Consider the following 26,786-nt stretch of genomic DNA (forward strand, 5'->3'; position numbering starts at 1 on the left):
GGGGATCTCTGTTTAAACAGCGAGTGGTGAGAGGAGGGAAAGAGGGGGGCATGGGGAAGCCAGAAGACCCTGCTGTTCCTGCAAGTCTGTGCCGAGCTCCATCCAGGGAACAGAGGGGAGGGGCCAGCACTGCTGTGGAGCAGAGAGCTCCACCCAGCCCAGAGAGCATGCTTGGGATCCTGGGGGACTCTGATTTAACTTTAAACAGCAAGGGGTCTGGGACAGACCATTGCATAAACTGGTTTGAGCCAAATCAGTTAAGTCTGATACTACATTCAGCCAGGTTTATCTCAAGCCAGTTTCAGCCATTTTCAAACTGGTTTATGTGCACTGAACATCTGTTCTGTTACAGGTTTCAACCAGTTTCTGATCACTTAAATTAATTTATGTGTAATGTCTGTCCCTAGCCAACAAGGCCACTATGTGGACCAAAATGGGGAGCACTGGGAAGATAGTAATACACGAGTCTTAATGTTGTGCATTTAATTCAGGACCATTTGTTCTGCAGCCCAGCTTTAAAGATTTGCCATTTTTTATAACCTAGTACCAGGACTGTTTAAGTTTGATTAATGTAGGATATGTGAGGTATATTGGCAGTTTAATATTCCGCTTAGATGTTCTACTTCTTGCTCCCCCCCCTCATTCATTCAGTAGAAGAGAACAAAACAACACCTACTGTTAAATGCCTGCTTGTTTCCTATTGTGATGCACAAGTTCTAAAATAGCTACTGCTGATTACACAAGAACTAGGGGCTCACAGCATTTCAAACTAGACCTTTTAGAAGTGCCTGAACTTACTTCAAGCTTGGGAGAAGCTTAAAATAAAAACAGATAAAAAAAATCCAGTAGGGGACAAGTGCAGAAAATTAGAGTGACTCTGTTGAAAACAAATACAGAGAAAGTAGGGAGGAGTGTTGGAAACTAGAGTCAAAGAGAAAATGCCAGTGGAAAACTAAACTATACACACAATGTAGGGCACCCAATTGTACCAATCTAGCTTTTGAGTCACTATCTTATCTCTAATGCATAGCACAGGCTTCCTTTTTTTAGTCTGAAAATATATTTGTTTTTAGAACTGAATCACTCTTTGTGTACAAGAGGGAGGACGTTGGTTTAAATTACAGGAAAAATGTTTATGTATGCAAACCACTTTCCTGAAGTTCCAAAGTAGCAGAAGCGGGTCTCAAAGCCCTGCGCTGGCTGAAGTTCTCCCATTGTAACATGAAATTTAAATGAGAGAACTCGGCATACAATGAAATGCCCTGTCGTTTGTTGAAGATATCTTCTATGTTACTGGTATTAAATAACTAAAATAGAGGTAGACTGATTATAGTCCCTTTGTTTCTATATTCAGCTTGGAGACAAGTCATTGAGTAATTTTTCCCCTGTGGCTATCCCCAGAATAGCTGAATGCCTATGGGTACACAAAAAGTTGTGCTGTGATGTCATTACCAGAGGTTCCAGCTTAAAAAAAACACTACATAATGACCAGCATCCTCTTATTTCAGCACTCACCCAAGCTGGAGATCTATTGTGGATATACTGCAGCAATATGTTTATCAGGCTCCCAGAAGCAGAGTATTTACAGCTGACTGTTGAGTTTCTAGGTATGCCTTGTTTAAATACCAAGAAACAGTTTAAAAAAAAACCAAGTTCTTTACTTTTCCCCCAAGAAACTAAATTTGTTGTGCAGAATATACTTTGTTAAATTAGTGCTGTTTTATTACTGAAAATATTGACTTTTGTTTGGAACAAGCAGTCACCAAAATGTAGCCTAAAATCATTTTGTATATCTTGGCATCAGTCTGACCTGGTACAAATCCTGCTGCTTTTGCTGTTGAGTTGCAGAAGTATAAATTATGGTTGTACTCAGTGCTTTTATTCTTTATATAGGCATTCTCATATGTTGAACATTTTTTTAAGTTTAATCCCTCTGTCATTAAAATATGATTTTGGTAATTGGCCCTTTGCATAGTATGGCCTTATTTCAACAGCCCAATATTAAAAGGACATCTGTAGACATCTGTAAACACACTGGGGCAGATGGCAATAGTCTGAATTCACTGGGGCAGAGGGCAGTAGTCTGCCAGTGGGGGGGGGGGTGGTAGACATTTTGTAGGCTAGAGGTTTGAAAAAATCTCAGGCTACTTAGCCATATTTATCAGCTTAACACCAGCAGGCTACTTCATCAAGTGCCTATACTGACACCTTGTTTTGTTATGTTTTTGCACAGTTTTCACTTCCTTCTGATATTTAGCATTTACTGAAACAAGCTGCAATACTTTACTACCCTGAACTTAAAAGTCTGTGGTTACTGTATGTACCTTGCTTAAAATTCATTGTAACAAGTGAATTGACATAAATTTTGTCTTGACATAATTAAAACACAGGCTTCAACATATATGCCCTAATTTAGATTACTGTATATTCTAATCCTGTAGAATTAAGCCAACAAGTAGGTGTGATGCTATTGCTGTAAAATAGATATAATTAAAAATATTAATGTGGCCATTCTTTAATATGACATAGTGATGGCAGTGGGGGTAGTTGGAGAAAGGAGAAGATGTGTCCTATTTGTCTCAAGATGTGAGGCATTTTTTTAAATATCAGTTTTAAAAGTTTTTTAAATGGCTGTATTATTGGCAGTGGTGGAAAATATATTGTTGTTAACCTAAAACAAAACAAACAAGGATAGCTTGGTTAGAGTTCTCCATAAATGAGCATACCTACATCCTCTCTACTTTGGATTTTACACATCTTTCATAGGTTGTTATTGATATGGCTGCCTTCTTTGACAAATCAAGGGTTTGTTCTAACACAGTGGAGAAACTGGTCCCATTCCCTTATTTAAATAGAAATATCAGCTTTTATGTTACTTGAGTTATCGGGAATTCTGTTCATAGTAATATTTCTAATATAGGTCCTTATTGGGGTTATGTTTTCCAAGATAAACATTTGATTAAGAACTGCATTCAGATATTTGTGCCCTTTTGCTGCATGATTGGAGTGAAAATAAGAATGGGGGTTTTTTGGTGAAAATCGTTTCAGCTAAAAACCTTTTTCGTATTATTAATGCTAAAAATTATTTCATTGCACCTAGAATGTGCTGTGTCCTGACTAGATGTATGGAAAGACATCATCTTTCACATGATACTTATTGTTGCTCTTATCACATTAACATCCCAACCATCTTAGCTTAAGTAAAAATTAACCAACTCATTGTCTTGCATTTACATCTATCTTTGGGAAAGAGAGTGGAAAGGTTGTTTGATGTTTCCAGGAGCCTGCCACTGTAATTTACCATTGAATTAAGTATTTAAGTTTGGAAGTGTTGTTAGGTAAGTTTGTGCTTTATTTTAAGAATTGGTTGATGATGTAGTCATCATAGATATTTACTGATATCAAAACATTTGTTGCATGTTATAAAGTAGGAGCATCTTTAAGGTTTTTGCCTTGTTACATTAGTTGTTTTACCTATGTTTTTGAACACTTGCTTAGTATATTTTTCCCCGTACTTTAAGTGCATATAATTCTTTCTCAGACCTCCCATGTAGTTAAATGTATTGGTAGAATGGTGGCTTGCACGCAGGTCACTCACCCCTAAAGAAAACACTTTCAGGTCACAACATATAACCTATATTATAAGAACAGCTGTTGGTGTGAGTCTGAAAATGAGTGTCCTTGATCTCTTTGACAGTTTTTTTTTTTTAAAGACTGGAGGTAAATAAAAGGAAAATTGATTTTTAAATGTTTTCATTTTTTATACACAGATCAAAAAATATTTTGAACTCGAACCACTTGCTCGAGGAAAACGCTGGATTCTTAAACCCTGTTCCCTGGATGATATGGAAGCAGTAAAAGACAGCTTCGCCCTTCTGATAAATTTGCTAGAAGAGAAAGACCTCGAGCCTTCAAGAATGTGAAAAGCTAGGCAAGAAGACTGGTTGTCCAATCATCATTGTACCTGTTCATTCTGCTCACAGTTTAATTTTGATGTGGTAACAAGGTATCCACTCTGTATTATGCCATACAGTAAATAAATATTTAGTGCAGGATGTCTTTTTTATTACAATGAATATTCTGTCAATCAGGTACATGATTATTTCCAGTAAAGTTGTCTACACTACTGAAATAGGGAGTTCCTCTTTGTTTACCACTAATTCTGCACACTGCATGTTGCTTTCATTAATTCATTAATGCATTGCCATTAATCTGTCATTGATAGGGAATTTTGCACGCACAAAATCCATCTCTAAAGGATCAATACTACCAGTTATTTTTTCTGAAAGTAATAGTGTCCTAAGAATTTGTGGATATTACTTTGTTAGTCCATGGGTCAGCAAACAAGCTGTCTGGAAAGCATAGCCACTGAGCGCACCAGTAAATTATCTTTACAAGCCACCAGTGTCTTGTTGATGCAGAGTTTAGACTAAAGCCTTACTGAATGAAATCACAAGTCGCTTGCTGGATGATTGCTATTCAAACGTGTAATTTTTAACCCTTTCAAAGAAATGCCTACCCTTTTGTTGGGAGTTTCTTAAAAGGGAAATGAAGGCACAAAGACAGTGTGCATACATATCAGTATTTGTTTCATATTTCTAATTTTCTTGAGAACAGAGCCTACATAAAACACAACCTAGTAGATAATATTTTTAAAAATTTAAATAGGGTTAGTGAAGGTGATTTAAGAGTAGCAAGAATAAATGTATTTTAAGTCAGCACTGGATGCATTCTATGGATTTAGCCTGAAGTGTGACAGATTTTAAATAAGGGATCTCCTTTATCATTCACTCATAAAATGCTATGATTATCACAACTGTGCCAGCATCTCTAGCCCATGGCTACACATTGGCCAGTGTTTCTATAATAAATAACCCCTCTCTTTTCAAGAACTTGTCCTTAGAAATTTGCTCTAGGCTGGTTCTAAAGAAAAACACAATTAAAAAACATGTAGAACATAAACAGGGTTTAAAAAATGGGGAAGAAAAAACACAATTTAATTTCAGGATTCCTCTCACCTAACTTAACCCAAGTTTTCCGGGCTTAGAAGCAATTGGGCAGTTGCAGAATAATTTTAACAAATTGTTTCTGTTAATTAACTTGTTGAGCCGCTGGTTCACAGTGGGTATATATACATCCACAGAACACAGATACATACCTTGGATGATGTACTTTGTGCATTCAGCCACCCAAATGCACAGATATCCATCTAAGGTACACACTGCAGTGACTTGCCGTGGGTGTTACAAATCCATCTAGACTCTGCATTTTTATGTTTTGAAGAATCCTCTTGAACAGTTTTACCAAGCTTTACTGAACAGCATATTCTTCCACTTTTAAAGTTTATTCTTTAATATTTTTAAAAATATACTTTGTTAACTAAAATAGATTTTTGTACCTTTTTACATTTTAAGTTTCCTTGACCTTAGTGGGTAGCTTCTTCAGTGTAAACTGCTTCCCTGCAGCCCATTTTGAGGTAAGGATGTGGTCTAATGGTTCCAACTGCAACTCACTGTCTATTATCAAAATGATATTGGAGCTATTGAGCAGTTCCTAATTTTATTCTATAATAGAGACCAAGAATTCCAGTAACCAAAGCACCAGAGTCTGCTCCCAAAGGGGTCCCTAAGCTTGTTTGCCTTTTCTTCTCTTCTGCCATCACTTAATCCTGTCCTTCCTCAAAGCCTCTCTTTTACAGATACCCAAAAACTTGAAATGGTTATGTTTTAAGGACAAAATTAGGATCCCAAAGTCAGCTCACTGAGGGGCTATGAGCTGAGGCACTGGAAAATGCCCTTAGTTCCTGGTGTCCACCTGTGGTGGACCCCCTTTATTTGTTCTGAAGATGCATTAAGATCTTAGCCAGAGTTCCTGCTCTTCCCTTCCAAGCTGCATAAACAGCTTAAAATTCCCAGGTTTCTGCAAAAGAAGCTGATTTGAAGAGGGACTATAGTAGGGAAGATGAATTTGGGGTAGCAGGGAAGGAAAGCAGCTTTGGGGGACAAGGGAAGAGGCAGGATTATAATTTTTTTTGTTTTTCAATTGGAAATAAGATGGTGGAAGGTATAATTGCTTTACTATTTTCTCCCTTCTTCCTAATCTTAAAAGCAAGCTCATAGCCCAACTCCACTGGCTTCTTCAGAGCTATATCCACCATATTGAGCAGTGAATTTGGCGCAACAAAGATAGGGATTTTGATTTCGTTTTGACCATAAAGTTGCTATGCACCACTGGAAGGTGCTACAAGGCCATGACATCGAAAGGCTCAGTTAGCCAATGAGAATGTGACTTTGGCCATACTTTGATGTACAGTAGAATAGGACCTTTTGATGTTTAATTCTTTTCTTTAGAAAAATGCCACATGAACAGGAGTAGTGATTTATTCTTTAATAATGATTTTCAGTATGCATATTCTTAACTGTTATAATCACTTCATGCTCCAGGTTGAAACAATACCTCGTAACTGCTTAAGGATTTAAGACAGATGCTTAACTTTACTTTGAATGTAGTTCTTCTTTGCTTCTGTGTTGTGGCTTTAAATGGATCTCTAGCTTGTAAATGGTTAAATACTTTCACCTTTTTATGGAGGGATTAAAACAATTCATAGCAGTTTATATCACACTTTAGACCAAAAAAAGTTCTTGAATATTCTTAATGCGGTGGAATCTATGAACACCGCAGTTTTTATTCAGATGACCAATCTCAATTACAGATTTATCTTTTTCTGTGCATTCATCATTTAGATGAAATAAAGTCAGTCACTAGGAGCCACTTTTCATGTAAGTTCATTAAACAGTGAATATTGTCTTTTTTTATAAAGATATTGTGCTTCAGTGTGCTTTAACCATCTGTTAAATTACTCTGTGCGTGCGTGCGTGCGTGCGTGCGTGCGTGCGTGCGTGTCCACATTGGGCTTCTTTTCAGACCTGTGACTGTCTTCAGTGTCTCAGTAGTCAGAATGAAAACATTATCAATCAGTATCCAGCAACAGCTGTTTTTGACAAGCTTCTGTCTGACGCCTAATACTTTACAACTGTCAGTAAGACTCCTCCTTCGTCTACCAGTTCTGAGCTGGTCATCCTTTTGCTTCCATGTTATGTCCTGTACTTGTACTTCTAGAATTTGCAAGGTTTTTTGGAAATCTTCTAGTGTTTTGATAGTCTTTCTTGCTGTATAATGTGCCATGTGTGTGTGTCTTAGTTTGCATAGTCTAATGTTCTATACAAAAAAAATCTGTGATGTGTTATTTCATTTAGCTTCTTGATTTTGTCATATTTATAGAAGTTACAGATTTTTGTACCTTATTAGCTAATACAGTTGCCTTTTTGTAATGGCAATTAATTTATATTACAAAAGTTTGTATCTTTACTGTAGTTGAGAGTATTGGTTCATAGTTAACTGCCATATTATCCTGACTTTATACTAAAAACACAGCCTCTATACTTAGTAGTTGACCCCCTTCATGTGGACAACTACCAGACATGGGGAAATTGTACTGTCTGTGATTTATACATGATTTCCACTATCAAAAAAAAAAAGAAAGAAAGAACGAACGAACGAACGAAAATAAAAGCTGAGTAGAGTTGAAGTTCTGAGCTTGAATCTTTTCAATATTAACATTTGGGACTCCAAGTTACCTAAATTAAGCCTGCAAAAAAAGTTATTTATTTCTTTGTCAAAAACAAATGAGTTTTGTCATTCTATAACAGTTGTGCAGAAACAAAGCATATGAGTCTTTGTAGGTTTATTTTCATAGCAAGTTGTTGGGTTTTTTTATTCCAGCAATATTTTGACATTTACAATAGAGTGCTACGAATGGAAATAAGTCTTGATAATGCAATTACTTCAGGAGTTCAAGTCAGGAAACATTCTTTTGTATCCAGTAAATATTTTTAAATATATAATTGTGACATTCCTGTTCAGTACATGTACCAAGGGAACCCCCAAAATGATAACCAAGTAAATGTTCAAAAGTGTTAAGAGAGAAAAATAACCCTTAGGTCTGCTTTGAATCCCAGTGCCACATTATGCTATTTTCCCAGTGCCACATTATCCTATCTTGCACTATTTGTATGCACCAGGTGTCAACAAAGCAACATTGTTAAGCAGCTAAGGTACAGCATCAGTCAGCCTGGCTGTGTGTTCTTGGTTTGATTGCCAAGGTAGGCAGTTACAAATTAATTGGCCATTAGTCATGACTGAAATGCAGTTATAAGACTTAAAAACTTTTCTTCATGCTTTGGTTTCATATTAAAAGGTGAGTGGAAATCTAATAATCTCACCTCATTCAAGATAATTTTAAAGAATGTCCGTTAGTTTCTTGGCCCCATGGTCTAAAAGAACAAGCAGTGAAAACATTGGTATATATCTGGGGGATGGAGTTAGTCCTTGGTCTAGCCAGGGGTGGAAGAGAGGGATTTATTATATACAAAAAAAATGAATGCTATGGCATCTCCACTACCCAAAATTGGAAGGGATCCCAGGAAATGTAAAACAGTGCTACTGATCCCTGAGAGCTGACATGCCAAGAGACCATAAATGAAGATAAGGTTAGATTTAATTATTAGGAGGCAGGATGTTAACTTCAGTTTTAGCTGCTTGTACTATATTAACTTAAATGACTACATTTAATATATTTTTAAACTGTAAATATATGCTAAGAAAGCCAAAAAAAATGTTGCACCCAGCTCATTTATGGATTCAGAGAAGTATATAGAAGAATGTAACATTGCATTTCTTGGTCTCTTTCCAGACTCAGAGCAATCCTCTTTGCAAAATATGTATTTGCAGATCAGTAACACTGCTTCCTCCCACTTACTGTATTGCCCATATATAAATGTGTTCTCGGTCTTACACAAAAGAATAAAATGAAAGGTAAGTGTTCAAATTTAAAATAATATTCCACAAATTATACCTAAAAATAACCCACAAAACTCCTTTTCAATCATCAAGGAATATGAGGCCAGAAGGAGAAAGAAGGTAGTTTCTAATCTTTCACGTGGCAAGTTACAAGTATCTTATTTAGAAACAATGTGTCAATCGCACTGTATTTGAAACTATTCAGCTAGTCAGTCAATGATCTGGGATGCATATAAAAGCTTAAATGGTAACTTAGAATAAAAAAGGTAGAAAATATGTATATCTTGTACCCACTATGGCAATAGGAGCCAATATTGCCTAAACCTATCTATACTACTATGCTATCTCTATCTATCCTACTTTTTAGGGAAGATCTTTGTATTAGAAGGACTTTAGCTCTTGGATAGGACATTGCTTATGCATTAGGAAAAGAGTAAGTCCTTATGAGAAAAATTCACATCCAATGATAGTCATAAGAACTGTGATGCTTTTATAAACACTGCATGACCTGAAATGAGGCCCTTCATAATTAATTTGTTTGATTTTCAGTTGTCAAAAAAACCCCAAAACATGACATTCCAATAAAGCAAAATGGAGGAAGACAGTCAGATAATTTAATCTGGTAAATCTGTTAGCCAGTTTATTCATGTCTCATGTAAACAAGACATTGCTTTCAAACATGCAGTGGAAGATATTTGCTATGTCTTAAGCAAAATGATCATGTTCTGCTGCTTCAAACTGAATATATTAATGAGGAATGGCAGTAATTTTAAAGCCACATTTACCTTGACACAAGATAAGACAGCTTGAGTTTTTTGTTAGAAATTAAATCATTACTAACTGAACTGCTGAATCTTGGCAATCTGAAGCAAATATTCTTCTACTGTACTAAAAAGTATCAATACCCTGGACTTGTCACAAAGATGATGGGGAGTACGGCAAAGAGCATGATTTGCATACACAGCCGTCAAAAACAAATGTGGGTTTAATGGCTAATCACCTAGCAGAGCAGTTGGTATTTTAACAATGTGGCAGCCTTGGATTTGGAAGGTTGATAGATTTTTCAGGATCAAAAGGGCATTTCTTAAAAAGTGTAATTTTATGGTAGGTTATATTTGGGGTTTACCAGCTTTGACATGGTCCCTTTAAAATAACAGTTCAAGCTGTGAATTGGGACTAGCAGGCTAAAAATACTTTGGTAGAAATTTAGCCATCCTGACCCTGTTCACACTTGCAAAACTGGCATTTCTCTTCCAGTGTCATTCTGCACTTCCTGACCTCTTTGAAGGGTTAGATCAGCTTTCTACTCTACAGAGCATATCTCCATGTTTTTCATAATGAAATACCATTCTTACAGATGCAACAATCATAGGAAATTTATAAAATGAGTGACCAGGGAGCCCAAATGCAATGGCATTCCAACTTTAGGAAACCCACGCCTTATGTATTTTATAGTCTCAAAAGGGCCAAACTCCATTATTAGCAAAAACTGTATCTGTGCTATTGTTATAGAGTTCCATATGTTATAGGGAGAGATAGATATATAAATAAAAACATATGGAACTCAGTATCACATTAGAAAATGTATGTTTATTTGTGTATAAAATAAAGAATTTGTGTGTTTGTTTATATTAATTAACATATAAAAAGTGGCTTTGATATCATTTTTTATAATGTGAGATTATATACAAATATTTTTACATTATTTTTTAATTAAACTTTTTAAACATGGACCTTTAATATGGATAGTTTTATTTGAGTACAGTAATCATATGGAATGATAATTGTATATACCATATCACATATAATATGTATTGATTATATTTTACATTAAATCTTTAACAAAATAACACTGATATAGTTGTTGCTAATAATGGAAATATAAAAACATGCATGCACCCAGGCGCAGGCACACATGCATACACAGAACTTCAGTTGAGTATCAACTGAATTTTCCTGTTGAAAAATTTAAATATACATGTAGTCCTTGCACACATTCAGTGTATATATTTTCATAGTGTTGCACAAAGGAAAAAAGCTTGATGAACATTGAGTAACTTATTTTTTTGAGAACCTTTTCAGCAATCTTAATCAGACATTTACCAAAATGCAGTGCATACCAACAAGGAGGATTTGCTCCTTGGTTTTGACTTAATATTCAACTTCCATTGATAAGTTTCCCCAAGGTCTCTGATACCACTGTTAATTAAAAAACAAGTTAATCAAACTTTAGTAATTGAAATGATGTTTTTAGTGCAAGCTGCAGAGGATGTAACTATGTAAAAATGTTCACAATTTGCCACTCTTTAAAATATGGACAGTAACCTTTTGTTACTGTAAATATAGTACTGTAAGTCTGGTAAAGTCATCACATACATTAAACATAGTAGGCCCATTTACCTCACATTCCTATCTTTTAGCTTCCACAATTAGCATGATCCACAGCTGAAAAAATAAGTCAAGATGTCAGTGATAAATGGGATGAAATGGTCAACCAAGCAAGTGACAATATTATTTATAAAAGATATTACATACAAATGTTTATCAAAAGATATGGGTATGTTACATATGATTTTATTCCTCAGAGTCTTCTAATTCAATTCATATGTGAGAGAAACATACTTTAAATGTTCATTTTTAAAAATAAATCCACTTTTCCAGAACTGTATTGCATAAGTGTGGGATCTGGGTACCTAACCTCTAGCCTTGGAAATTTGTGGTAGAGCCGGGAATAATCCCTAATCCCCTAGCTCTGAGATCTAACCTGAAACACAAAATTATCCTTTTTTCCCGTCCTGCCCTGCAGAGACTGAAACACTGAGATTTCTGTGCTGCTTGCTGTGGGTGTCCTCCCTAGTATCCCCCTAGCTCTGCAATTAAGATCTGAGAGGTGGTACAGACCCATTTGTACTGAAATGTTGGTAGCTGACTATGCATGAGCTGCTTGCCTGTTTTTAGAATATATTTTAACCTCACAATAATTTTAAGATCAAAAGTAAACATTGCAAGTTCTTTTGGTATTAACCTAGGCATTAAAGAAATCATGTTCTCTGGTAGTGGAAAGGAGCTTTTTTTGCCCCCACACCTCTTAAAAGGATAGTAGAGAAGTCATCCAGTAGAACTATTTTAGGGGGAAGGAAAAATGAGCTGTTGGTCCCGGTACACTGATGGTTTGTGGAAGAATCCAGCAGGCACTACTAAGGCTACAGTAAGATGCTAAGTCTCCTGATAATGGATATTTTCAGTTACTTTTTGTGTTCAATTCTTATCTCCACTTAACAAGTTTAGAAGTATGGATCTTGGTTCGAAAAAATACTCCTATTCTTTAATATTAATATTAATCAATTTCTGAAATATCACCAACTCTGTGAGAACAGGCTGTAAAGGAGATGAGTAGCCTGCTATGAATATGCTTGTATTCATTTAGATTTATCTTTTATTCCTTCATTTGTCAGATATTTTGCTTTGGATTCATGCCACTTCCCTGGCTCCTGTCTGATCACTTGATGGATACTTGAGGAATTGTTAATACAGTACAAGTGAAAGCCTGGCCCCAGTCAGGGCCAGATTAATGCATAGGCAAACTAGGCTCATGCCTAGAGCTCTAAGTGAAGAATGGGCCCAGTTGTGCTTATTTTACATATTATAATTATGGAGTGAAAAAAAAGTAATATACAGTATTAAGTAGGAGCCCACGAGTTTGTCTCCCTAGGGCCCACTAAAAGTTAATCCAGCCCTGGCCCCAGTGAAGTAATTAAGAGTTTCACTTTCTATCTTTGGTTGCCAGTGTCCTTACTGGCTGTGAACAGAAGGTCTCTTCAGTGACTGAGCTCATATGTAGAAGAGTAGTCTCAAAAAGCAAGGATAGGATGCATACTTGGCACTACAATAATATTAGGCATCTTGGCATTTCAGTAATCGTTCAGCAGGTACAAAGTATCAATAGGAGCTCTCTGCAGCTGCTAATGGATTTGGATCCTGCTAATACTTAATGTTCATACAGTATATTAAAAGGTACCCATCCCAGGCTCAACGTACATGTATAAGTATGCCCCTTTTGTCCATTCCACCTCTAACATGGCAATGAGGCTCAGTTTAAGTATTTGTCTTGGGGTGCGTAGAGAATTAGCCATACTCTGCCTAAAATGGTGTTTTGGATGTGAAAGAAGGAAGCAGGTAGTTGTGAGGATGCAAAGAGGCTTTTAAATCCAAATTGTCGTTTTTTTTCAATATAATTTAACTGAGCTATTCCTGGCCCAAAATGAAGGGTACAAAATGAGAGCACAAGACACTGCCATTAACTTTTCTGCTGAGGATCTCATAATGCAGAAATGCAGTCCTTGGAGAAATCAATCATCACTGCTTACTTTACTCAAAAGACTGTTGGAAGAGGAAGGTGGCTGAAGAAAAAAGACCAGCTAGATCAGTGCAGGAGGGGAGAGCAACAGAAGCTTCAAAGTACTCAGAGGAAAAGTTTGGCCTTTTTGGGAGGTAGAGGGGTGGGGTGGGGAGGAGGATATGAATAGGGGGTTCTGTTTGCAAAATGAATAATTCATTTTTGCCCTAGTCTATAAAAGACTGTGGTGTGAATTTAGGTTAGGTCAGCAATATGGATACAGCTTTGGCAGTGGATAGTACCTTTAGTACAATGGAGTAGGATGCTCAGGAGATATAGACCACCATCCTGGATGACCAGCGACACCTGCAGTCCTCCAATCTGAAACTAAAAACCCTTAATTCTTTGACATTAAGGAAATGCTGAAGGGGAAAAAATAATAAAGTGCCACCAGATCTATTGGGCTGAGGTATCTTTCAATTAGTTGAGTGGTGTTCAGTGTAGATGTAAATCTTGCCCATTATTAAGGAGTTTAAATTTATTATCCAGTATTTATATTACAGAGGGGAGTCAGCATACATAAATCCAAACCCTTTGAACAAGAGGAGATTCATGTACAAATTTAGGCTAAATCGGGGAAATCATCAGGTCTCTGTTCCTTAAGCAAATGAGGCAGTGAGAAGAAATTATAAAGGTGTATGAATGGAGACACTCTGCTCTGCACCCTTCCACCGATGACCCTTTGTGGAATGTCTTCCAACTGTCTGGCAGATTCATTTGAGTGAAAAACAGTTGCCTTACAGTCATCCTGCATAAGATCAAAGCGGGGCTCATGGGTCAAGGGAAACATTTGGAAGAACTTGCAAAACAGTTCAGGCACCCCACCCCCGCTACTTAGAGGTGAGGCCCATGATCATCTAGATGACAGATGCAGAGCTTTAAAGTACTGGATTTTTTTTCAGAAATTAAGTATCTTTCTGGACTTTGATTCAATATAGCTGTTGTCCTGCATCCTGTTATACATACTCACTTAAGTGATTCAAATACTCTTCTTTAACTCCTTGATTCTCTTATTAGCACTGAAGACCAGCACAGTTAGAAAGGAAGAATAAATTTTTCTATTGCACCTTGCATACTATGTATCCACAGGCCCCAGTTCTCATGGGGGGCTGACATCTGCTGGGATGGCAATACAACAGTGCACAGATAATCCAGAAAGCTTTTTGGAGAGTCTTGGTGCAAGTCCTGGTCCTGGTGCAAGTGCTAGAGTGGCCAACTAGGGACCATGCTCTTCTTGACCTGCTGTTCAGAAACAAGGAAATATTGGTGGGGAATGTACTAATACATGGCAACTTGCACAGCAGCAACCACAAGATGATTGAGTTCAGGATCCTGAGGAAAGGAAAGATGGAGAGTAGCAGAGTAAGGACCCTGGACTTCAGAAAAGCAGACTTTGACTCACTCAGGGAACTCATGGGTGGGATCCCCTGGGAAGCCAGATTGAGGGGGAGAGGAGTCGAGGAGAGCTGGCTGTACTTTAAAGAAGCCTTACTGAGAGTGCAGGAACAAACCATCCGGATGTACAGCAAGACCAGCAAGTATGGCAGAAGACCAGCTTGGATTAGCAGGTAACTCTTCAACAAACTAAATCACAAAAAGGAAGCTTATAAGGACTGGAAACTTGGACAAACAACTAGGGAGGACTATAAGATCATTTCTCGGGCATGCAGGGATGAAGTCAGGAAGGCCAGTCGCAGTTGCAGCTAGCAAGGGATGTGAAGGGTAACAAGAAGGGTTTCTACAAGTATGTCAGTAACAAAAGGAAGATCATGGAAAAAAGTGTGGGTCCCTTATTGAATGGGAGAGGCAACCTAGTGACACAGGATGCAGAAAAGGCTGAAGTGCCCAATGTCTTTTACACCTCACTCTTCACAGACATGGGCAGCTTCCAGACTACTACAAGTGACAACACAGTTTGTGGAGGAGGTGAGCATCCAACAGTGGCAAAAGAACAGGTTTGGGACTATTTAGAAAAGCTGGACATATACAGGTCCATGGGGCCAGATGGGATGCACCCAAGGGTGCTGAGGGAGTTGGCTGATGTGATTGCAGAGCCGCTGGCCATCATCTTTGAAAACTCATGGCAATCGAGAGAACTCTCAGATGACTGGAAAAGAGCAAATATAGTGCCCATATTTAAGAAAGGGAAAAAAGAGGATCCAGGGAACTACAGACCAGTCATTCTCACCTTAGTCCTTGGAAAAATCATGGATCAGATTCTCAAGGAATCCATTTTTAAGCACTTGGAGGAAAAGAAGGTGATTAGGAACAGTCAACATGGATTCACCAAGAGGAAGTCATGCCTGACCAAGGTCATGTTTGTCCTTGCCTTCTATAATAAGATGACTGGCTCTGTGGATGTAGGGAGACGAGTGGATGTAGTGTACCTTGATTTTATTAAGGCTTTTGTTATAGTTTCCCACAACATTCTCGCAGGCAAGCTAAGGAAGTACAGGTTTGCTTAATGGACTATAATGTGGACAGAAAACTGGCTGGAGCATCAGACTCAGAGGGTAGTAGTCAATGTCTCAATGCGTAGTTGTCAGCTGGTATCAAGTGGAGTGCCCCAGGACTGGTTCTGGGGCCAGTTTTGTTCAATGTATTCATCAATGATCTGGAAGATGACATAGAGTGCACCTTCAGCAAGTTTACAGATGCTACCAAGCAATGAGGAGTAGTAAATATTTTGGAGGGTAGGGCTAGGACTCAGAACGAACTAGACAAATTGAAGGATTGGGCCAAAAGAAATCTCATAAGGTTCAATAAGGACAGGTGCAAGGTCCTGAACTTAGGATGGAACTAGGGATGCACCGATAAAGATTTTTTGGGCGGATACTAATGGCCAATTATTAACCAGCCATATCAGCCGATACCAATCCCATTGCCAATATGCAGCCTGGCAGCTTGGAGAGCAGTGTCCAGCTGGTAAGTCTGTTGGGGGAAAGGGGTGGGGGGGACAGATTGAGGCCCCCACGGTGAGGGAGGGAGTGGGGCTGGGGCTGGGGCAGGAGCAGATGTACAGCTGGGGCATAGTGGGGCATGGGACAGAGCCGTGGCTCATCCAAGGGGTGGAGGGGCAGGGAGCAGCTCCTGCTACTGTGCATACCCCCAGGAGAAGCATGTGGGGTGTGTGCCCCCTGGATCTGTGTGTGGGGCAAAGGCAGGCTGCCACTGCACACTCAGGGCCAGGGCTTCACCAGGCTCTTCCTGGTGAGGGCCTGGGCCCGGGCTGGACTCGGGGTGGGCAGGGGCAAGGCAGACAGCAGCAGTGCTGGGAGTGAATTTTGGGGTGTCTGTAGCCTTCTTCCCAGCACCGCCACCACCTGCCTCCGCTACCTCCCCACCCCTAGTGCAGCCCAGGCCCAGTTCCCTGCCAGGAAGAGCCCAGTGCAGCCCTTGCCCCAAGCACACAGGGGCAGCCTACCCTCACCCTTTGTGCAGATCTTGGTCCCTGTCCCAGCCCCACTCCCTCCCTCACAGCAGGGTCCTTGATCTGCCTCCCCCCGCCCCCCCCATGCCCCTTCTTCCCCCCAGGCCCCTTCCCTCCAACAGACTTACCAGCCTGATGTGGCTCTCCAAGCTGCTGGGCATTTATCGGCAACATTATCAGCCACATCAGCCAAAATAAGCCAATTGCCAATAATGTTAATTTTCCTTATATTGGTGCTGATATAATATGGACTGATGTATCAGTGCACCTCTAGAAGGAACAAGCCCATGCACCAGTATAAGGATTTCATAGCAGCCTTTAACTACCTGAAGGGTGGTTCAAAAGAGGATGCAGCTAGACTATTCTCAGTGGTGGCAGATGACAGAACAAGGAGCAACCATCTCAAATTGCAGCAAGGGAATTTCAGGTTTGATATTGGGAAGAACTTTCTTACTAGGAGGGTAGTAAAGCACTGGAACAGGTTACCCAGAGAGGCTGTGGACTCTCCATCCTTGGAGGTTTTTAAGACCCAGCTAGATAAAGCCTTGGCTGGGATGATCTAGTTGGGGATGGTTCTGCTTTGAGTAGGGGATTGAACTAGATGGCCTCCCGAGGTCCCTTCCAACCCTAATTTTCTATGATTCAATGCTATCCAGTCCTATTCCATTTAATGATACAAGAGGCAATGGTGTAAAGACCACTATAAAACCTAAAATATTCCATACATAACTAGTTCAAATATCTTAAGTTCTAAAATGCACTGTGGTATGGATGATGTTTCAGTTCTAATTTAAGTATAAGTAGTAGCAGCCTTTGAAGCAATGGTAATCAGTGGTGTCCCTGTTTCTTCCAATGCCTAATTTTGGAATCCTTGTAATGCCAAAGTTCATCTCACATTGTACTGAGAGAAAAAATAAGTTGCCAGTCTACTAAAGTCCGTTGAAAAGGTGAATGAACACAAAAATCTTTCTAGGGCTAAACATTTTGTTACTGATTGATCTCAAAGTTCATATTCAGCATGTAGTGGAATCTCATATACCCAGACATAGCCATTAAAATTCATGGAACCCAAAGGCACAGGCTTTTTGAGCTTTGGAAATGTCTTCACTAATTTGACGCTCTAAGTGATGCCTTGCAAACTGCCTCCTAACTAGTTTTATGAAGCTAAGCAACCAGTGCTGCCATAGTGTGGAAAACAATACAGTTGATGTAGGCGTCGATGCCTACAGTCAGATGGGTCACAAATTGGCTGGAGGGCTGGACCCAGAGAGTGGTGGTGGATGGGTCATTTTTGACGGAGGGATGTGGGCAGTGGGGTTCCCCAGGGCTCGGTCCTCGGGCCCACACTGTACAACATCTTCATCAACGACTTGGACGTGGGGGTGAAAAGTACCTTGTTCAAATTCACAGATGACACTAAGATGTGGGGAGAAGTGGGCACACTAAAAGGGAGGGACAGGCTACAACTAGATCTGGAGAGGTTACAAGGGTGGGCAGATGAGAATAAGATGGGTTTCAATACTGACAAGTGCAAGGTACTGTATCTAAGGAGGAAGAACCAGAAGCATACTTCGAGGCTGGGGAACTCCCTTCTCGTCAGCACAGAGGCAGAAAAGGATTCATTCCAAGATGAACATGGGCTGCCAGTGTGAGGATGTGGTCAGCAAAGCTAACCGCACCTTGTCATGCATCCACAGATGCATCATGAGCAGGTCCAAAGAGGTGATTCTCCCCCTCTATGCGACATTGGTCAGGTTGCAGTTGGAGTACTGCATCCAGTTCTGGGTGCTGCACTTCAGGAGGGATGTGCACAACATTGAGAGGGCCACTTGCATGGTCAGGGGGCAGCAGGGCAGGCCCTACGAGAAGAGGCTATGGGACCTGAACCTGTTCGGCCTTCACAAGAGAAGGCTGAGAGGGGTTCTGGTGGCTGTCTATAAACTTACCAAGGGGGACCAGTGGGGAATGGGAGATTCCCTGTTCCCCTGAGCTCTACCAGGAGTAACTAGGAATAATGGCCATAAGTTGACTGAGAGTAGGTTCGGGCTAGACATCAGGAAGCACTTCTTCACAGTCAAGGTGGCTAGGATCTGGAACCAACTTCCAAGGCAAGTGGTGCTCACTCCTACCCTGGGGGGCTTCAGAAGGAGGCTAGATAATCACCTAGCCAGGGTCATTTGACCCCAGTACTCTTTCCTGCCCATGGCAGGGGGTTGGACTTGATGATCTGCTCGGGTCCCTTCCGACCCTACCAACTACGAGGAGAAAACATACAGGACTGAAAAAGGGACTCCTGAATTCTGGTCCCAATTCTGACCATGACTTCATCAATCATCCTAGTTTCTCCATGTACACTATGAATTTACGGCTGCTTTAATAGATTAAAGAGCTCTCATGATGGTTAATTAGTTAACATTTTTCAAGTACCATATAAATGCAAACAGGCATCGCAATGGCCTCCTGTAGTGGGGGGCTGGTCATTCTTGCCAGTTCTTACATGGACAATTCTCATCTAAAACCATGTCCTGGCCACCTCTGCATGCACACAGGTGCTGCATTTCCTGCAGAGAGGTGGTTACTGAACTGCATACCATACTAGACTCCTCTTCTAAATCAGAGTTGACATGGGAACTAGAATTATGGGATTTTAACCAGTCAAGATTCACAATCACTTTTAATGATGAAAACGTGTTATTAGACTTGGATCAATCTTCAGCCAACCAGACTTGAAAGTGGATAACGAATACATAAATTAGTCTCTGATTTTGCTAGTAGCTATGGATCTTAACAAGGCTTAGTTGCAAAATGCATTATTGCTGACCAACTGACTCCTGACCTGACTCATCAAATTCCATGAAGTTTAAAAATGACAAAATAAAAAATGTTGCCTCTATTTCTAAGGTTGGTTATGAAGAAAGGTTAGCAAATGTCATTCTTCATTTTGATATTTTGAATAATTCCTCCCTGGCACTTCCCAAAGTAAACCGTTTTAAATACCATGGGATTCTCCATAGGGTCTGTTTGGTTAGTGTCTTCATTCAGATCCTATGGGAATGGGTAGAACTGAATAAATTTTTTAAAATTTGATATTATTATTTGAATATCAAAATACATACCTGAATACTGTATATAGTTAGAAATAACTATAAGAGGGCTGTGATCAAGTCACACCCTGTAGGATCAAGTTGAGGAGCCCTGTGAGAGGTAGCTGAAGGAAAATTACTAGCATGCTGCGAAAGCATGTTTAGTTATTGCTTATACAAGTCTTTATAAAGTCAGTGTTGCTAGGCAGAAAACCACAGTGAACATGATGGAGTGTGAGTGGTTACATAACAAAACAGTATTGGTTACATAACAAGGTAAGTATTGGCCTGAAGTCGAGATATTTGAACAAAACAGGCTCAACTGGTATATCCTCTCTGAACCTCCTAATGGGCATTAAAGTTCTTGCCAACCTATTTTGGGCTGTAGCCTATGACACTGAGCAGATTACTGTCCTATTATGTGTTCTCAATAGAAGGTATTGTTCCATGCTATTCTGAGGCCAAATCTTCTCCTACTGAGAAGATGGACTCATAACATGTCATATTTCATTTTTTTTTAAACTATCTTAATATATACTATATTAAGCACCCTTTTTATGGCAGCAGTGTTACTCCACAAAGGATTTCAAAGTCCTTTCCAAACAGAGCTCTCTAACCCACCTCAGGAGTGCCATTTGTGCCACCTATACAGCACACGTTTAGGCAAGGAAGAGATAAATAGCTTTTTTAAGTGTAATGATTTATTTTGAGGAAGTAGAATAGAGTCATACATGTTAGAACACGGCCAGGAAGTCTGAATACCTTCCTTACTACTTCAAAATATTCCTGGAGATCATCAATGACTACAAACTGGTCAGGTTTCAATTTCACATCTTATCCCACAAAGCTAAAATAATTGGGTAGGTGCCTAACTACGAAAAAGATAAATGCTGTTGTAACCTAGCTATCGGTTGCTCATCCACGCCAACCATTTTACATTTCAGCAGCGGAACAGTTCTAGTCCAAAAATACATGCGTGTTGCCAAAATTCAAGTTACACTAGTGAAATAGAAGATGCTGGCCAATTATTTACATACACGATGTGTTGAAATAGTAAACCAGACTTTGACTCTAGAGTATCTTCTTCCATAGCTATGGGGAGAATAATTACAAAGTAATTCAAATTTGAGAAAACCATTGAAAGTCTAACAAGACAGGAAAGCTGGTTTTCCTCTTCTAAGCAATGAACAAAAACCACTTGGCTGATAAAATATCCTATTCTAAAAATCCTGGTAGACTGCTTGATTTACAAAAATTGATTCAGTTCTCCAGGTTATTAAACCAAAGGTATGAAGATCTGAAAACTGCCACCAACCAAACACAGTACCGGTTATCAGATTTCCCTCCCCAATATTATTTTATATTTCTTAAAAATAAATACTCTACTGTACACTTTGTGTGCCATTAGCCTGCATGATGATAAATATACAGATTTCTCCATCATAATAATTCAGTATTCTTCAGTGTCTTTTTTTTCCTTAAAAGTGCTTTGATAAGGAAAATGAACTTTTTCTTTTACAACATTTGGTTTTAAGGTATCTATATATAAATAGAAGTCTCTTTTTATCCCATGTTTTAAAATAATTGTTTTTTAATCACTATGTTTGTTACTGATATTGCTCTGTGTGAGGAATTTTGTGGATCTTTCCTCATAAATAGATGAGCTGCTACGTCTTGGATCATGGCTTTACAAACTTGGTCGGAAACTTTCTTTGCTTTAATTTTCCTTCCTCTGAAACCTGTTTTCTTCTACATTTCTTACCCACTGCTGACCCTTATAGCTTGTCTCCCATTGCTTTCCCTTAGCACGCAGTTTATTCCAACACAAAACACCAGATTCTTCAAAATATGGTTTTAGCTGGGCCTGTGCAAAGTGGCTAGTATTCGCTTCAGATTTGGTCGATTCGGGAGACAGTGATTCTATTCGATTATTTGAATCACTGTCCTAAATCAATTTGGCCAAATCTGATTCGGAGATTCAGCCACTGCGAAATCAGCTGAATCTCCGAATTGAACAGGCCCCATCCCATGCCCAATCTCTCAGCCTCATCAATGGCCGCCCAACCTGGCCCCAGCATCCCAGCTCTTTATAAAAAATAAAACATAAAAACATTTAAAAAATAAATAAAGCCCTGCACTCACCAGCTGCTGCCAGGTTGTTGGGTTTTTTTGTTTGTTTGTTTGTTTGGTTGGGTTTTTTTGGGGGGGGGGCAATCTCTGCTGCCCTGCAATGTGTGGGGGGGACTCTGCCACGAGGCCCCAGAAGCTACGATGGCTGCTGCAGCAGCCAGCAAGTGCGGGGCTTTTATTTATTTATTTATAAGAGCTGGGACACTATGGCTGGGCAGGGCAGCCATTGACAGGGCTGGAAGAGGAGGCGGGGGGCTGGGGGGCACTCAGGGGGGCTTAGGGAGCAGACGGGATGGGGCCTGGCAGAGGTCCCCCCATGGTTCCCCCCTCCCCTTCCCCCTACTTACCAGCATGGAGCTCAGGTCCAACTCCCTAAGGCAGCAAGTGACGACTGGCTGAATCTCCAAATATTTCTCCAAATCTTTTCTGAATCCATTTGGAGGCTTCAAATACATTCGGGCCTTTTTATTGGTCTCCTGATTTAATTCCGATTCAGAGATTCGGCCGCTGAATCAGGCCGAATCTCCTCCACATTGAATCAGCACCTGAAGCTTCACACAGTCCTAGTTTCTGCACACTTTCTAGTTAAGGACAAGTTTCAGAAAGTTAAAATAACCTACAACATGTTTTCACTTAATGTAAATAGATGGAAGAAAAAGGTATTGGCGTTTCTCCAGGAAGTTTTCACAAGAACACTACAAAAACTATTTGGCCATCCCAACCTTTCCAAAAACATTTCCCCCATCTCACTAGATCTACAGAATCAAGTTGGATTGCAAATTATCATGTTGGTTGGTGCTACTGCTCTTGTAGGATATAATCTTCCACATGGTAGGGTGAGTGCTATATAGTCTCTTATGAGTATATAATGTTCGTATGTTGAACTGTAGTTCAATGTTTTAAACATTATGCTTGCATTACATCCAAGTTTATGATTATAGTTCTTCAGCTTGTGCAACAGTTAGTAAAAAAAAAAAAAAAAAAAATACTAATGTGGTCCCTTCGCAATAAAACTGAGGGAAGGGAAGGTCTTCTCAGTTATTATACAGTCAAATCTGGGCAATGTGACAAAAGCCTTTGGTTTTGGACAAGGATTACATTTCTAGTGGCAAAGACCCCACTCTCTTGCTATAAGATTGCCAGTGTACAGGTTTTTGTGTAGTTTCTTGTGGAGAAAGCATGCAAGAAAGATCTTCCACTTTGAAACACGGAAAATCTCCCTTGCTGACGAGTTTCTTCCATCAGAATAAATAACTATACACTTCTGCTCAGCCCCTCCTGTGGTCCAGAGGAGTTGAGCCGCAGCTGTACCTATGCCTTCTTCAACTTGGGGTTCCCGACTGGCCCCAGTCTGAAGGTGTGCAGAGCAGGGGAGAAAGGGTGACTGCAGGCTGCAACACCTTTTCTTGGAAAGGTCTCTAGCACTAGAAATGAAAGACTGACTGCCCATAGCCTAGAACTTAAGCCAAAGTTCCACATCAGGGGGCAGAATGTGCTGAGCATGTCTGAGAAGCCATTTTTACATCATAATATGCAGACAATATTTTTTAGAGAAAAAAATCCTGTTTTTCCAGATGAGGCAGGGAGCAGAAAGCAGATCAGAAGAGCAGCCAGAAAAAGGGGATGGGAGTGGTACTCTGGGGGTGGGTCAGTATGGAGCTAATTTGTGGCAAACCTGCCAAAAATATTGGCTCATACTGTTGCAGACCAATGTGTATCTACAGTATACCACCATCAGCAGCAGTGTCTGGATTGGTTAATATCTTGTGTTGGTAGGTTGGTAAAAGGCTGGAGGAAGTTATTAGCAATGACAGCAGGAGTGACAGCATACCAGGCCTCATGCATAAAGTGAATGATTCTCACGTCAGTATCTCTGGACAACTTCTACTCCATAGTAAACAGAACATACTGCATGATGCCCTTCGAATATTGTTATTTGAATGGGTTCATGATATCCTGATCACGCAGGTAAAACATAGGCTGTGTTCAGTGGAAGAAAAAGAACTTAGTTACAGATAAGCTTTTTATTTCAGTGCAAACCTGAGAATTGTCAAGATATACAAGGACTTTCTTTTTATCAATTTTCATTTTATTGTCAAATGTTACATCCTAGTCTTCAAATATCTCAGCTGTCATCTATCCATGGTTAATAGCCTTGTAAGTAACAGAAAAGATTTTTATGTTCTTGAGACGATGTGGATTTTGAGATGTTCCTGGAACAAAGAGTGGCCATTTTTCATTGCTAATCAAATTGTTACAGAGAGCAACTCTCAAGATCCTTGGCTTCCTTACCAACATGACGCGTTTCATTTTTTAAACAGAACATCCTGTCACCAAGAAGTTTGAAAAATAATCCAGTTGCATCCATACTGAACATATCAGGGATGTAGCCTTTGTGATAATTATTAGTCTTGTAGCCCCCTCATCCCCTGCATGACAAGCAACACTGGCAGCTTTTCCCACAGCAACCTTAAATGTGAAAGTATGATGCTTTTTGAATCACTCAAGAAAGCCATTGGAATATTTCCAGTCTAACAGTTCTACCTTCTTAACCAGCATCTCTGCCATTTCTGAGAGCAGTGGCCATGGACAGATCCAGGATTATGGCGAGGGGATGTGGCACATGTGCAGTGAGCTAAGCTGAACTCACTCACTGATCTTGGATGCCAGTGAGTTCTTGCCTCAGCTCTCCACAAGCCATGAGCTCTAAGCTCCCCAGCTGATTAGCCTAGGCTTTGGCCAGAGTCACTGCTTTTTCATGGACCCTGAGGGGAGGAAGGCGGGGGGGACTGCTGCTTACCCTCCCTTCCTCTCCCTTGTGCCCCAACACTGAATTCACCAGCAGGCCAAAAGACAGGACAAGCAGTGTAAGTGCTTATTCCTGCTTTCATGCAGCTCTAGAGCCTGGTGAGTGCCTTTGCCACTGCTCATCCCCTCTTTTGACCTGCTGTTGAATGCAACAGGTGGGTGGGGGAGAAAAGAAAGGAAGGGCAATGGCAGCAGTGCTCACTCCTGGATGCCAGAAATATGCCAGTCAGTCACCAGTAACCTTCAGGAAAGGTAGAGATTACATGCTTTGGAGCATACATAGCCAATGACCAGCTCCAGTATAATATTTTTATGATTTAAGGCATTTCATAGATTCATAGATGTTAGGGTCGGAAGGGACCTCAATAGATCATCGAGTCCGACCCCCTGCATAGGCAGGAAAGAGTGCTGGGTTCAGATGACCCCAGCTGGATGCTTATCTAACCTCCTCTTGAAGACCCCCAGGATAGGGGAGAGCACCACCTCCCTTGGGAGCCCATTCCAGACTTTGGCCACTGTAACTGTGAAGAAGTTCTTCCTAATGTCTGATCTAAATCTGCTCTCTGCTAGCTTGTAGCCATTATTTCTTGTGACCCCCAGGGGCACCTTGGTGAGTAAAGCCTCACCAATTCCCTTCTGTGCCCCTGTGATGAACTTATAGGCAGCCACAAGGTCGCCTCTCAACCTTCTCTTGCGGAGACTGAAGAGGTCCAGGTGCCCCAGTCTCTCCTCATAGGGCTTGGCCTGCAAGCCCTTAACCATATGAGTGGCCCTTCTCTGGACCCTCTCCCGGTTATCCACAACCCTCTTGAAGTGCGGTGCCCAAAATTGCACTCAGTACTCCAACTGCAGTCTGACCAGCGCCCGATAGAGGGGACGTATCACCTCCTTGGTTCTGTTCGTCATGCATCTGCTGATGCACGATAAAGTGCCATTAGCTTTTCTGATGGCTTCGTCACACTGCTCACTCATGTTCATCTTGGAGTCCACTAGGACTCCAATCCCTTTTTGCTTCCATGCCACCAAGCAGGTCATTTCCTAGGCAGTAGGTATGCTGGACATTTTTCCTCCCTAGGTGCAGCACTTTACATTTCTCCTTGTTGAATTGCATTCTGTTGTTTTCTGCCCATATGTCCAACCTGTCCAGGTCTGCTTGTAGTTGTTCCCTGCCCTCCGGTGTGCCCACTTCTCCCCACAGTTTTGTATCATCCGCAAACTTGGACAGAGTACACTCACTCCCTCGTCCAAGTCGCTGACTTGTACAGTCCTATGCTACATGCCAGCATAGTCTTGCTCAGAGGGCCTTCAGGATTTAAAAAACCTAAACAGTAGGTCTTATCTTTTATAGTGGCCAGACTGCCTTCAGATCCTTTAATAACCCTCACTGCAACACATTTTCTTCCTATTTCACAGAAAAGCCTACTCTGAATTCGGTAAATATCATTAAGTGTGTGTAAAACAGACAAAAGCAGGCAATTGTATACAATTCCTGACTAAGAGCAGACCTATTTCACAAATAGAGTATCAGTAAGACTCTTGTTTCACAACATGCACGTCCTTGACCTTTTAGATGGTTTTACTGGATTTGTATGTGTTCCTGGGACTTCAGACAGCAGAAATAGGATTTTTCCATCTTTATCTGGCCAAAACTCAATGCATTCTTTTCCTCTCAGATAAAGAATTCTACCTGCTTTCATCTCAAGACCACACCATGTAATATAATCCCAAAATTAGCTGAGCCTACAGTCCATCCAGATATATAATTGGTTTAGATTCCTAGAGAAACATATCACACCAGACCTCTACAACACTGGAGGCCAAACTTTTTCACAGGTGTACCACAAATTAGCTCCCCCCTCCCCAAATGCCACTCTAATTCCCTGCCCCTGCACAATCAGTTGCACTGCTTTCTGCTCCCTGCCCAATCTGCTGCTCCATTTTTTGCTCCCTGCCCCATCTGCCACTGCATTGCCTGTCCCCTTCCCAGTTGTCATGTGCTAAACAGAGAGGCTGCTTGTGCCACTTGGGGCATACATGCTGCAGATTGATACCTGTTAAGGGTGTCATTCAGTTCATGGTT

General features: G+C 40.3%; 1 protein-coding gene across 7 annotated transcripts in view; it reads left to right on the forward strand.

Annotated features, from left to right (window-relative positions):
• The window catches only part of ARL15 (ADP ribosylation factor like GTPase 15), a 395,714-nt gene that overhangs the window by 339,428 nt on the left and 29,500 nt on the right, over nt 1–26,786 (forward strand). For 5 of the 7 annotated variants that reach the window (XM_019495926.2, XM_019495927.2, XM_059725185.1 and 2 more), the window contains one exon: nt 3,771–7,588. The exons of 1 other annotated variant lie outside the window; for it this stretch is intronic. In XM_019495926.2, the coding sequence (XP_019351471.2) occupies nt 3,771–3,923 (153 nt within the window). In that variant the 3' untranslated portion in view covers nt 3,924–7,588. Of the gene's footprint in view, nt 1–3,770; nt 7,589–26,786 lie in introns of those variants that run through there. One more of the 7 variants, XM_059725187.1, reaches the window with a different exon arrangement.

This window comes from Alligator mississippiensis, chromosome 3 (assembly GCF_030867095.1).
Source record: "Alligator mississippiensis isolate rAllMis1 chromosome 3, rAllMis1, whole genome shotgun sequence".
In the NCBI taxonomy this organism is placed as follows: domain Eukaryota; kingdom Metazoa; phylum Chordata; order Crocodylia; family Alligatoridae; genus Alligator; species Alligator mississippiensis.